The sequence below is a fragment of the Pelobates fuscus genome, chromosome 13, assembly GCF_036172605.1.
Source record: "Pelobates fuscus isolate aPelFus1 chromosome 13, aPelFus1.pri, whole genome shotgun sequence".
NCBI classification, from domain to species: Eukaryota; Metazoa; Chordata; class Amphibia; order Anura; family Pelobatidae; genus Pelobates; species Pelobates fuscus.
The window spans coordinates 73,346,902-73,361,938 of NC_086329.1; the positions used below are offsets into that span (position 1 = coordinate 73,346,902).

Here is a 15,037-nt window from a genome sequence, read left to right on the forward strand (position 1 = left end):
ATATCTGGCACGCAATCCAGACTCTCTTATCTCTAGGAAAGAGAGATGGTACCCAACCAGTGTGCCAGAATTTAAACAATTCTGGGCACTGACCATGTTAATGGGGCTAATTAAAAAGCCCACAATTAGGATGTATTGGGCTAAACATCCTATTTGCAATACTCCTATTTTTGCCGAGACAATGACAAGGGAAAGATATGAAGACATACTAAGATTTATGCACTTTAGTGATAACAACAAGTGCCCCCCAAAAGGTGATCCGCAGTATGATCTTCTTTACAAACTACGCCCTTTAATTGCCCACTTTAACAGTAAATTTGCCGCTATATATACCCCCAATAAAAACATTTCCATTGACGAGTCCCTAATGAAGTTTAAGGGAAGACTGGGGTTTAGACAATATATCCCATCCAAAAGATCCCGATATGGGATCAAATTTTATAAACTATGTGAAAGTGGCAGTGGCTACGTATACACCTTCCGTGTATACGAAGGAAGGGATAGCCACCTTGATCCCCCAGGTTGCCCAGATACAGTAGGGACAAGTGGAAAAATTGTCTGGGACTTAATAATGCCACTACTTAATAAAGGTTATCATCTATACATCGATAACTTTTATAATAGCATCCCACTGTTACAAATGTTGTATTGCTTCGAGACCGTGGCCTGTGGCACTATTCGGAAGAGTCGCACAGGTTTCCCAAAGGCTCTAGCGAACAAAAAAATGAAAAGGGGGGAAACAGCAGCTCTCTGCCAGAATGAACTGCTGGCACTCAAGTACAGGGATAAAAAGGATGTTTTCATCTTAACCACCATCCATGGTGAAAACACTCGGAGGGTCGCAGTTCGTGGCAGAGACGAATATAAACGGGTGCCAGTCTGCATACGGCAATATAATCGGCATATGGGGGGCGTTGACCTGTCCGATCAACTGATGCAGCCATATTTGATCATGAGAAAGACCAGGGCATGGTATAAAAAAGTGGGCATATACCTGATGCAGATGGCAATCCACAATGCCTTTGTTATTTTTAAAAAGGCAAATGCTGGGCTGAAAAGCACTTTTCTTTCTTTCCAGTTTGAGCTAATTTCTAAGCTGCTAGAATGCCACACAAGGAGACCATCAGTGGAGCCTAGCAGAAGAATGGAGGCAGGTCACTTCTGCTTTAAGATTCCACCAACCCCTAAAAAACAAAACCCCCAGAAAAGGTGCAGGGTGTGTTACAAGAGGGGCGTAAGAGTTGAGACCAGCTATTACTGCCCTGATTGCCCCTCTCAGCCCGGCCTATGTATTGGCCATTGTTTTAAAAAATTTCACACCCAGGCCGAATAAGTAGACCAGTTTTGGGGTGTGATTTTTAGTCATCTGTCTGATTGGTTACCGAATCTTGGCTTTGTCTACCGTTTATCCTGTCTTCTCTGATCCTTGACCTCGGCTTGTCCTATCGTTATTCCGTTTCTCTTTACTCCTTTGACCTCGGCTTGTACCTTGACAATTCTCTGCTTGTATAGCCCGGCCATTCTAAGGACCGGTATTACAAGTTTCTCTCTCTGTGTTCTCTCTCTTTGTGGTCTGTCTGTGTTTTGGTTTCGGAATCCATGACAGCTTTGCCCGGGACGCAGATGACTGTGTACTACCCCCGGATAAGTTTACCCCAACTATTCTGTATATGGGGGTATCATTGCACTAAGATGGCATAGCTGAGCAACATATTAGGTGTTATACTGCCGTAGCACACATAAGGATAGCAAAATATACAGTAACATCTCCAAGTGTGTGTCAAAAAGGCAGAAAAAATGCTAATTGCAACTAGACTTGGTACAAACTAACAAAAAAATGATCCTACACTAAGGTTTAGAATATACCTTTTGAAATACCCTGGGGTGTCTACTTTAAGAAATGGTAGGCCTTTGTGGGGTAGTTTGAATTTAATACCTGCTAAGATGCTTGGAAATTGCACATAGGCCCAGCGTCAAAATTCAAAGTTTGGTAAAAACTCATATGACATGGTCTCCAATGTGCCCCTTCAACATCCACATAACCATGAAAAAGGTACACATGTGGGTATCGTTGCACTAAGATGACATAGCTGAGCAACATATTGGGTGTTATACTGCCATAGCACACATAAGGATAGCAAAATATACAGTAACATCTCCAAGTGTGTGTCAAAAAGGCAGACAAAAATGCTAATTGCAACGAGACTTGGTACAAACTAACAAAAAAATGATCCTACACTAAGGTTTAGAATATACCTTTTGAAATACCCTGGGGTGTCTACTTTAAGAAATGGTAGGCCTTTGTGGGGTAGTTTGAATTTAATACCTGCTAAGATGCTTGGAAATTGCACATAGGCCCAGCGTCAAAATTCAAAGTTCGGTAAAAACTGATATGGCTTGGTCTCCTATATGGCACTGTAGCTTCACAAAATAGTCCCAAAGACATACAATAGGGGTGTCATTTTACTCAGAAGACTTAGCTGAGCATAATTTGGGGGGTATGAACTTAGTGGCACATGTGAAATATACAAAATGCCCAGCACAAATGCAATCCATATGTAAAAAACGCACAAAATTATTTTTTACCACATACTTTGGCATCTATTGGTGAAAAAATGGGGGCATGTTAAGGCACAATATGCACCTTATGAGATACCCTGGAGTGTCTACTTTTACAAATGGTAGGCCTTTGTGGGGGTTTTTGAACAGTCAAACTGTTATAATACCCCAAATGGAAGCATAGGCTCATTAAATCCGTCTCTCAAAATTCTACTGTGAGTACTGAAAAGGACAGGTCTCCTATATGGCACTGTAGCTTCACTAACTAGTGCCAAAGACATACAATGGGGGTGTCATTTTACTCAGAAGACTTAGCTGAACATAATTTGGGGGGTTTGAACTTAGTGGCACATGTGAAATATACAAAATGCCCAGCACAAATGCAATCCATATGTAAAAAACGCACAAAATTATTTTTTACCACATACTTTGGCATCTATTGGTGAAAAAATGGGGGCATGTTAAGGCACAATATGCACCTTATGAGATACCCTGGAATGTCTACTTTTACAAATGGTAGGCCTTTGGGTTTTTTTTTCGAACAGACAGACTGTTATAATACCCCAAATGGAAGCATAGGCTCATTAAATCCGTCTCTCAAAATTCTACTGTGAATACTGAAAAGGACAGGTCTCCTATATGGTACTGTAGCTTCACAAAATAGTGCCAAAGACATACAATGGGGGTACCGTTGTACTCAGCAGAAGTAACTGAACACATAATAAAACTTTGTACAGGAATAGCACACACCAACTTTACAAAATACACATGAGAAGTTCTTTGTTATAAGTTTGTGTGCGAAAACCCCAAAAAAACACAATTTTACTCCAATATTTAGCAGAGGTTGGCGGTAAAATGGCTACGTAGAAAGTGTCAAAACAACCTTAGGTAAATAGCCTGTGGTGTCTACTTTATATAAATATATATTTTTGTGTGGCAATTTTGTTTTCTTTTATGGCTATTAGGCTTACAGGACAAACATACCAAATTCTAAAATCGCTCCACATAAAAAGTTTATTTTACTCCTTGTGCTTTGTGACCTGTAACTACCAAAAAAAACGTAAAATCCCAGACACATTATATATTCTGTAATTCAGAACAACTAAATGAATTTATTTTTAATTACTTTCCTTAACCTGCACTAATTATGTACACATTATTATTGCAAAAACTGTAAAAAAAACACACAAAAATTCATTTTTTTGCATATTTCTGTATTATTTTAATAATAAATAAGCATTTATATATATATGTGTTACATCAAATTAAAGCCCTTTCTGTCCTTTAAAAAACGGTATATAATATGTGTCGGTGCAATGAATTAGTAAAAAGCAAATTGCAGTTGAACGCAAATAGCAAAAAATGCAAAAAATGCCATTGTCATTAAGTGAAAGACAAGCTTCTGAAGCTCTGTCCTTAACCCCTTAAGGACGCGGGACGGTTCAGGACCGTCATCGGCATTTTTGCGTTGCCGACCGACGACGGTCCTGAACCGTCCTAAATTTAAGAGGTACTTACCCGATCGCCGTCGTTCCCCCGGCGGCGATCAGCGGTGCTCCCGTTGTGGGGAGACTGCCTGCAGCCCAGACAGTCTCCCCATGGCGGATTAGGACCCCTGTGGCCATGTGATCGCCCAACAGGGCGACCACATGGTCACAATAGGTGTCCTAGACTCTGCCTGCAGGGGGACTGTCTGTGCTGACAGGCAGTCTCCCTGCAAGTGTAAAATCAAAAAAAAATTAAAGTTATAGTGAATAAAAAAAAATATTATTATATATGTGTATATATATGATATATAGACATATATTATACCTATATAATATATGTCTATATATCATATATATAATGTCATGCTAAGTGTATTTTTATATTAATATGTACATATATTAATATAAAAATACACTTATAATTAATTTACACACGTATATATATAATATATATAATAACTATATATATATTGTATATATATATTATTATAAAATACGAATAATAAATAATTTAAATTAAATTTAAAAAATTAAAAATAATAATAAAAATTAAAAAAAATATATATATCTATACGAAATGTTATTCTAACTGTATTTTGATATTAATATATATATATTTATATCAAAATACACTTAGAATGAAATTGTATATATATCTATGTATATATAAATAAATAAAAAGAATACAAACTATTCATATGTCCATATACAAAATGACATAAATAATTATATAAATATACACGTAGACTTCAAATATATAAATATGCATATATATTTAAATTCTACGTGCATATTTATGTAATATTTTTACATAATTAAGTTATTTTATTGATTGCAATTTAAGGGACCTGCCTGCCAACCCAGGCCAAAAGTCTAGAGAATTTAATTTGCTAGCACTGTATTTTACCCTGTAACGTTCTACGACACCCTAAAACCTGTACATGGGGGGTACTGTTTTACTCGGGAGACTTTGCTGAACACAAATATTAGTGATTCAAAACAGTAAAACGTATCACAGCGATGATATTGTCAGTGAAAGTGACTTTTTTTGCATTTTTCACACATAAACAGCACGTTTACTGATGATATAATTGTTGTGATACATTTTCCAGTTTTGAAACACTAATATTTGTGTTCAGCAAAGTCTCCTGAGTATAACAGTACCCCCCATGTACAGGTTTTATAGCGTTTTTGAAAGTTACAGGGTCAAATATATGGGTCAAATATTTTTACATTGAAAATGACCAGGTTGGTTACGTTGCCTTTGAGAGCGTATGGTAGCCCAGGAATGAGAATTACCCCCATGATGGCATACCATTTGCGAAAGAAGACAACCCAAGGTATTGCAAATGGGGTATGACCAGTCTTTTTTAGTAACCACTTGGTCACAAACACTGGCCAAAATTAGCGTTCAATTTAGTTTTTTACTTTTTTCACACACAAACAAATATGAACGCTAACTTTGGCCAGTGTTTGCGACTAAGTGGCTACTAAAAAAGTCTGGACATACCCCATATTGAATACCCTGGGTTGTCTACTTTAAAAAAAATATGTACATGTGGGGTGTTATTCAGCGATTTATGACAGATAATAGTGTTACAATGTCACTATTGATAAATTTTAAAAATATATGTTTTGAAACCGCAATATCCTACTTGTACTTATAGCCCTATAACATGCAAAAAAATAGCAAAAAGCATGTAAACACTGGGTATTTTTAAACTCAGGACAAAATTTTGAATCTATTTAGCAGTTTTTTTCATTCGCTTTTGTAGATGAAGAAAAGATTTTTCACATAAAAGTCAAAAAACATGTATTTTTTTTTCAATTTTTCATCATATTTTTTCATTTTTTAAAAATTAAATTACATGAGATTATATAAATAATGGTATGTAAAGAAAGCCCCTTTTGTCCTGAAAAAAACAATATATAATTTGTATATGAACAGTAAATGAGAGAGCGGAAAATTACAGCTAAACACAAACACCACAAAAGTGTAAAAAGATGCCTGGTCGCAAATGTACAACATCGCAAAAAAAGTCCAGTCCTTAAGGGGTTAAGGGGTTAAAAGAGCTTCAATTGTTATATCTCAGCTCATGGCAGAGCCCTCTTTACCGTTTCTTTTTTTTTTTTTTTATTCTTTTTTTTTATTGTGCACGAGATAAAATAAATGCTGACGGTGCCACAACCGCACAGTACAAGCCTATTAAACAAGGTATTTCACATAGATGGCATTGAATTATTGGCACATTTTGTTTTTATATGAGAATGGTACATACGTCTAGTTGTAAGTCACCAGGGTGACACACAGCCACATCAACATGCATAACGCGGTGGGTCTTATGTGAGTAACTATGATGTAAGTAGTATTTATGCTATAACATGAAGTCATCGGTAGTTTATAGTGAGTAGTAAACATGCAGCAAAATCAACCCCATACTGTTAGGACTTTTAGGTATTCTGGACATGCTTGTAAGGTAGCAGAGTAGCATGGTCTGGCATAACAGTTGTGTCTAAACTCCAGGTACAAACTTGATTAATATGCATGAGACATTCCAGACATGGAAACTCTTATGTAGGGAGAAAACAGGCTATCAGCTAAATAATGTGTTATGTTCCCCCTGAGCCTGGCACCTCCTGCCCCACATAAAACATAACATTAGCCAAAATATAACCAACTAATAAAAATATGCATGACATTGAGTCTCATCTGAGAGGGTCAGTTGCTTTGTAAGAGGGCGTTTTATTTTCTTAGGAGTAGAGTGGTGAAATGGAGGCAGCATAGCTGTCCTGATGGACCAGTCCACAGTCAAACGAACCCTGTAGTTGGAAAGCATGTGGGTACAGCTATTTGGTGGAGGCTGCATGGGAGCAGGGTTGTTGGATAGTCCTTGCGAATATTTGATAAGGCTCTGTATGGTAGGGCTCTCCTCCGTCTCTGCTAAGCCTGCAGCACTAGTCCGCAGGCTTTGGTGCCTGTATCTCTTCCCTTCCCAGGGCGGATTGGTTTAGGCGGTCTTTGTCGCAGGCGGCGGGCTCTCCTTGGCTTGCGTGCTGGTTTCAGAATGGCAGCCCCTTGATGGGCTCTCCGCCTACGCAGGCGTTTAGCCGCTTGGTTGGGCGCTCGTGTTTCAGGATCGCTCGGGGGAGGCCCACAGCGCCACATCCGCTGGGTCCCTTTTGTTTCCGCCTTCTGTTTCTGGAGGTCAGACTGCATGCGTTGCTGTATCGTTAGCCAAAATTCCTCGAATATATTGTTTAGCCTTTGCAGGACTGTGTCACCGTGGCTGTCGTGTGATGTACATAGCTTCTGTGTGGCTGTCCCAGAGACTGCAGCCATCTTGAGGGTGCAGGAAGCCACCAGGATTAATCCAGAGGTGAGTGCGGTAATGGCAGCTGAGGGTCAGCCTGTGGGGACCGGGATATCCCCTGCCGGTCCAGTGGGGGAAGGGGCAGGAGTGGAGCTTGTCTGCGCAGCACTTTTAGAGCGGGGAAATTGGCCGCCTTCCCCCAGCTCTGTTGCCTGCAGGCCACAGCGCTCGTCCGCAGCAACCCGCTCGCCTGTGTGCTCGAGTTAGGGGTCTATGGATTCAGCTCCGTACCCCCAACCAGTGTAGTGTGGTTTCGTTGTGAGCAGGTTGAGGGGGGATCCCCCAAAGATTAGTGAGTTGTGCGGGAGCTCACGCGGTACGCGTCTGCTCAGCTCGAGGTCTTGGCTCCACCCCTCCTCTTTACCTTTTCTATTTATCTGTGTATGTTGTACGTTCTCCCTTATTTGTACAGCGCCTGCGGAATATGTTGGCACTTTATAAATAGCCGTAATAAATAAATAAATATTGTGAGTAACAAAAATTAGGTACATTGTGGGATTAACATAGATCTAATTTTGTATACAGAGACCTAATGTTTACCCAGGAAGTGTTCCCCACACCATTGTGCTACTACCACACATTTGTACCCAGAGAAGGCTCTAGACTTTGTAATGCCTTAGGCAAAACACGAATAAGAGGCCCTCGTCTCATCAAGGCTCTAGGAGGGGCAATAGGCAAAGCCTTAGGTGGTAGCCTAACTGGCCTAATTATACAGCTGCCTCTGCTTGTACCATTGACAAAAGGCAGTTTGGATCCAAGGATTCATCCTTTTATGGTAATTATTGACTCGACTATCTACAGTGTTGCAATAGAAATCAAGATTTGTCAGACCAAGTGATCTTTTTCAGTATTCCAGTTTTGGTGATTGCATGCTGAATAGGATGTTCTGTGTCTGTTCATAATAGATACACAGGCGTGCGCACAGGGTGTGACGGCTGTGCCTGGGCACACCCTAATCCCCGCGCTATGCGCATCCATGGGCCGGTGAGGGAGATCTGAGATCTCCCTCACCGGCCCGCAGGGAGGGAGGCAGGAGAGGCCCTGGGGAGCTCTAGCCAGCAGCTCCGCTGGTTTCCTCTCGCAAGGTCGGAGTGTTGCCGCGGCAACGCTCAGATCTTGCGAGAGTGAACTCTAGCCCTGCAGGCTACTCACCACTGGACCACCAGGGATGGCAGCAGCACAGTCCCCCCTCCCTACAAAAGGTAAGAAGGGAGGGGGTATATTTCCTAAATGCCCCCCCCCCCCACAATCCCTCCAAACAAGTACACACAAACAGCACCCACACACTAACAGCACCCTCACACACACAGAACCCACACACATACAACACCCTCACACACAGGACGCTTACACATACACACACACACAGCACCCCCACACATACGCACACACACTAACAGCACCCTCACACACGCAGCACCCTTACACAAACACACACACTAACAGCACCCTCACACATACACACAGCAACCTTATACACACATACCCCACCCTCACAAACACATACACACAGCACCCTTATTTACACACAGTGCCCTCACAAGCACACAGTACCCTTATACACACATACACCACCCTCACAAACACACACAGCGCCCTTATACACACATACACCACCCTCACAAACACACACAATCTACTTTGTAAGCCTGTTTGGTAATTAATTTCCACTTCATTTTAAGAAGTTGTTTTTAAGAAGTGTTGAGCAAAACAGGTTATGTCAAAAGATTTTAAATAATCCTTCTGACATGTTTTAGGATCTAGTTAGTCATTTCTGGTGTTCCACAGAAACAGAATAAGTCATTAAGGAGAAACAGCCATGACGACAAATGTATTCACAGACTAGTAAAGGGGAAGTCTTGAACTGATCGTTGTAAAACGTGGATGGAAACGGAAAATAAAAAAAGCGTAGGCGTCAATTGTGGTTTTCTAAAGACAAACATTAGAGCTGGTCAACGTTGCGACACCTGGTATGCAGTTATTGTGATTATATTCATTCATTCATTCATTCAATCTCCCCTATTTAATCTAGTCCAAAGGAACTGTATTGCTTACATGAGAACAAATATCCCACACTGTGTAACAAATCCCTATTTTACACAAACAGATTTTCCTATGGGAGGAGGGTAATTATACATGGAAGATAAGTAACGCGATTTAAAAGATTTTGCTGCTACAAAAAAAAAAAAAAAAAAAAACATTTTGAAAATATTACATTAAAGTGTATGTGATACTCAGGTTTTAGACATCCAGTTTGATGTAAATAATTTTTTTCTATATCAATCCAATAAATCTAATTATTTCTGATATCAAATAAAATGATTCATTACAACTAGGGAGAATCATGTCAATCATAGCCAGGGGAGGTGTGGCTAGGGCTGCATAAACAGAAACAAAGTGATTTAACTCCTAAATGACAGTGAATTGAGCAGTGAAATTGCAGGGGAATGATCTATACACTAAAACTGCTTTATTTAGCCAAAGTAATTTAGGTGACTATAGTGTTCCTTTAAATAAAGCGTATCGTCGTGGCTGATCCTGCCTTCATTGCTGAAATCATACATTTTAAAGATCTCAGCCAATCCATTGGGAGGATATTGCGCATGTACAGCTCTAAATGCATCTCGAAAAGGAAGGTTTGGCGTACACTAAACGTAGGCAGTGCACACAGTGCAGCACGTCTAGTGGCCGTTTGAGTGACTGCCACTATAGGTGTTACTAGTCAACAATGTAACACTGCCTTTTCTCAGAAAAGGCAATGTTTACATTGAAAAGCCTGAAGGGACAAGCTATAGCCACCAAAACCATTCAATTAAGCTGTAGTCGTTCTGGTGACTATAGTGTCCTAATGTCATACATCCCATGTCTGTCTAATTAGAGCTATATTTGCCAGAAGCTCAAGGAAACAAGGTGAATAGTCAGTGTAGGACCCACCTAAGAGGTTTGCCTTGCTGTGGCAGATGAGCATCCCCTCTCTTGGCCATTGGAGTAATTAAATAACCTCCACTTATTTAAATAGGCATATGTATTGTGAAGAGCGCAGGTAATTTTTTTTCCTTTGGTTTTTACTGTATGTATTGGGGCTGATGTGTACTATGGTCGTTGCTGCCACCCAAGAGTAGTGGGAGTTTGAGTGCAGGACTTGTTTTTGTTTGTTTCTTGTTGTTACTGTATTCAATTTTGATATTTCTGAAACTACCTTAAAATTGTGATTACAAAACAAAAAACAAACAGGATTTGTTTAGAAAAAACAATACAACAACATATACAGTCTTATGATATCAGTTTATTACTGAACAGATGTATAAAAAAAAGAAATATAATATACAGTAAAATACATATTAAGGAGCAGGCTATGCCCCTTTCAAGTGGAGCAACGGATTAAATCCAAAATGGAGCCAATGAATGCCAAGGGTACCAACCCACCTACAGACTGCAGATACATATGGAAAAAAATGGACGAATTAGAAGCAGAAGTATTTTACAGTATTAAGGAATACTCTGTAATGCATGGGAAAGTTGTGGTCAAAAGGAAGAGCTTCAGCTGTCACAGAACTACATCTCCCATAATGCTTTGCCAACACTAAGTGATTCGTTCTACAGCAACTTGTGAACTACCTTTAGACCATTCTTTGCATAGGATATGCCACAGCAGAGAAATGTAGGTATGGAATGTTAGATTGAAGCCCACATACTGCTTAGGAAGTTTTATTTTGAAAAAAAAAAAATAAAAAAGAAAGAAAGGGGCACTTTTTTTCAATGTGACATTGCCAAACTAATAATACAATTTGTATTAATTATTTTAAATCTTACTGCAAATGCATACTGTGACCAGTGTCCTTGGCATAATTCTGGAGAAAAAAAAAAAAAAAATGAATTTGCATCCAATTGTTCCACTCTATATTGCACATTCTCCCTTTGACAAATAATTCAGATTAACCATTTGAGACAGGATTTCTTAATACGCCGAGAGTCCTGTCAAGTAGCAGCAAAACCCAATTCAAACATTACTGAATTATCTTTGAACAGACAATTTAGATTTTTATGGCAACTGTACAAAACAATAAAAACATTTCTATTCAAATATGTACAACTTATCAGACTTCATAGAATGGCTAGTTTTGTTTATGGGTCACATTCAGTCATGTACACAAAAGTTCAGATCTGCTAAAATCTTATTAGAACATTTTGTTGACCTTTTAAGGCAACAGTGGGCCATTTTGTCACTTAAACCTTCTTTACCCACAAATCTTTTCTCAACAAAATTAGGAAACGTACAGGCTGTTGCTGCAAATCATATTAAAAGGACTTCATGGAAAAACAGAAGTGCCGCAAATAGCGAAAAACTTAATTATGGCCTTCAATGTAGTGCAGTAATAGGTAGCCCAGTTCCTTAAATGCCACTGGTGGTTCAAATTTTAAGTTTTTGATTATCCTTAAAATCTGCCCTTGCAGTAGCATTTGAAGACTAGCGCTGCCCAAATTGCCAACCAGTGGCTGGGAAGGTCAAAACAGGAATAATTCACCAAGAGCTGTAAATTGGCTTTGTTTAGCAAGTGATGAGGACCGTTAAAATTCAGAATGTACGTGTCACAAAAACAAAATGCTCTTAAGCCCAGAGGTAGATTTATGATGTATGACTCCCAGATATGGGCCTGCTAAACTGGGAGATACATATAATAAGGGGAAAAAAAAATAAAAAAAAAAAAAAGAAGAAAAATACTGGTTGCCCTTTCAGAAAAGAAATCAACAAGAGGCATTATATATTCGCGTACACTAGTAAACATAATCGTTGCTTATGGGACTTTCGAGACCAACCAACAGATCAGAGATTGGGATATGGTGCTTCCATTCTCACATTACTGATACCATAGTAACAGACATAAACTTTGTAGTTTGATCTTTTCTACTGGATGACTGTAGCTGTCTTCCAGTGTTCAGTGCAGTTTGGACAGTAATGTGGACAACATCTAGGTTGAAAACGAATGTGGTTATCACGTGATCGAGATGTGGCTTGGTGGTTTGGGATTTCCGAAGAGAACAGTCTACTGAATTTGACAAGTTTTTGTTTTTTTTAGCAGAGGACAGCCAGTGGGTCATCGTTGCTATAGAAGCATGGAAGGATGGCCACCAAAGCTTCTTCTATAGAGAACAGATGTTTATCTTCTGCATCTGGACAGTAGTTATGCATAAAGTCTGCCAGGCGAAGCAGATACTCAATGTTGTGTCCAGCTCGCCCACTTGATACTATTATTTGAGCTGCAATGTCGTCTTCGGAAGCAGGCCCTAGGTAGCTTGGGTTTTTTGGAGTGGCAATGTATACCAATGCCAGCACTGCTGCTTCTTCTCCTTCATCTTGAGGGTAGAATTTGACCAATTTGGTGATGTAGCCACCAAGAACTGACTCTCGCACATTCAAGTACTGCAGGCTTGACTCAATTTGATCACCACGCACTTCATAAGCCACACCCCATGTGCATTCCTGTAAATAAAACACATAGGACAACTTAATTTTTTTTTATTATATGAATTGGAGCAATAAAAACTGTTTATTATAGTTTAACCTTACTGAATGTAACCACTGCTATATTAAGGCGTGCAGAAGGGTGGACTCCTAGACACTGTGCCAGAGATAATAATAATAATAATTAACTAGAACAAAATATTTAATCAGGAAAGGTATATTTAGCTCTTTTGCTGATTTCCAAGTATGTCATGGGTTGTAGACTTTTTTTTATTTTTTAATTACCCAAACTAAATGAGTCTTAATTTATAGACTATGGACGGATAAAAGCTGTGCCTTGTATAAGAAAAAAAAAATATATATTTTTTTTTCTTATACTTACACCTTAACTATTGAATTATGGCTAGGGGCTTGAGTTATATCCTATACACACATCAAAGGGTAACTTTAAAATGAATACTTGATGTGTTTCTATGTTAAAGTCATAAATGATATAGTTTTCAAAGACTCAAACTCACCTCATAGTCTTCTTGTAAGGTGACTACTCGGCCAGGCTGTGAATAGAAAGAAAAATGAGTGAGTGATCCTCCTGTTGATTTATATTAAATAAAATATGACACCACTAATATTAATACAGTACAATGACTGATGTGCAGAGTAATAGATAAACCTGGAAAATTATATTAATTTCCTATAATATGCAACTATAAATGAATGTAGCACTCACTGCCTCAGAGTCAGATTTTTGTATTGTAACAGTTTTATTAAACATTTGTGTTTGTTTTAACTAATTAATAATTTTTAACTAGACATCAGACTGCAGCAATCTGAAATCTAAATGGCAGTGTAGAGGCTGGAAAAATTCCCAAATACAGATATAGTCACAGCTTGGATATTGTACCCTGAATTTTACCATTCTGATTTCAATTAGCTACAAATCACAGTTTTAAAACACTATTGCAAGTTATCGATATTGATTGAATTATTATTTGGCACATTACAAACAAATATAAAGAATGACCATATTAAAAAAACAAACTAAATAAGATAAATATTAGCTTAAGTAGCACATAGCCCAACAACCTCTCTAATATCAAGTGGTCATTCAAACACTGTGTGATAGATAGATAAATCCTTCATTCAAAACTGTAATTTTAACTCTAACCATATTTTCGGATGCTCACCATTTGTGGGCTGCCTCTGTGAAAGGAGTCTCCCTGCCAGAACTTGCGGCTGTACCCAGGGATAAAACCCACTTTACTGGAGGTGAATTCAAAGTCTGGTTTCCAGACCAAGGAGCCATATCCGAAGATCCAGAGGGATGTATTGGGGGAGATGGGCTCCTCCATGGCAGTGGTGAAGTTGCTGGGCATTAATGCTAACGGTGTTTGAGGTAGTGAGTCGGGTGTACAGTGGTACTGATGCAAGAGACAGCAGGACATATAAACATATTACCGTGCTTTAACCCCGCCTTCTATATGGAATCCTGGCACTTCTCCCACCAATCTTTCCATTGCAACATTGTAACCCCGCCTTTCTGTCCGTTTCACCCAGCGCTCATTGGTTAGAATGACTATCTCTCAATGTCAAGTCCCCGCCCAGGGCTTGATTGAATTAGTATGATGCAAGAGAGGGAATTGGTTTCAGTGTATGTCTGGTAATAGAGCAAGCACTGTGAGGATTGCATCAGGCAGAGATAGCCGAGGGCCTGTGACTGCTGCTGTGATTTATTCTGTGAATACCGTATAGACTGAATCTAGAAAAAGATACTTCTGCAGCCAACATTAACTAGTTGTGGGGATTGCTGATTTATACCCTATGGGTGTCAAAAATATCAAGCAAATATTAGATGATTTTATATTTAGAATGTGCATGTTTGGGAGAAGGGAAGCAACAAGGATTTGTTATATGTCTGACAATTTGATGTTGGGCATTTTGATTTGAAGATTAAAGTGTGCAAAATGGGGACTAGTAATACCCAACCCCACTTACCCTCTGTTATTGTAATGGCAGGGCTTATTCACTAAACAGTGAATTGTAAACTCTTCTGCAAAACTAAGGCAACATAGCTGATTCTGGAATCCACTGTGGTACACTGATTAGTGTATATAAAAATATAATGTATTGACTATATATATATATATATATATAAATAA

At 39.0% G+C, this 15,037-nt stretch overlaps 1 protein-coding gene across 1 annotated transcript; it reads right to left on the reverse strand.

Annotated features, from left to right (window-relative positions):
• Window positions 1-10,691: 10,691 nt before the first annotated feature.
• Window positions 10,692-14,318, reverse strand: CHAC1 (ChaC glutathione specific gamma-glutamylcyclotransferase 1). Its single transcript, XM_063439425.1, has 3 exons — window positions 14,066-14,318; window positions 13,400-13,435; window positions 10,692-12,899 (listed from the first exon to the last, which is right to left on the reverse strand). Exons 1-3 carry the CDS (start codon window positions 14,252-14,254, stop codon window positions 12,492-12,494), a joined length of 633 nt encoding a protein of 210 aa, XP_063295495.1. The 5' UTR covers window positions 14,255-14,318; the 3' UTR covers window positions 10,692-12,491.
• Window positions 14,319-15,037: the final 719 nt, after the last annotated feature.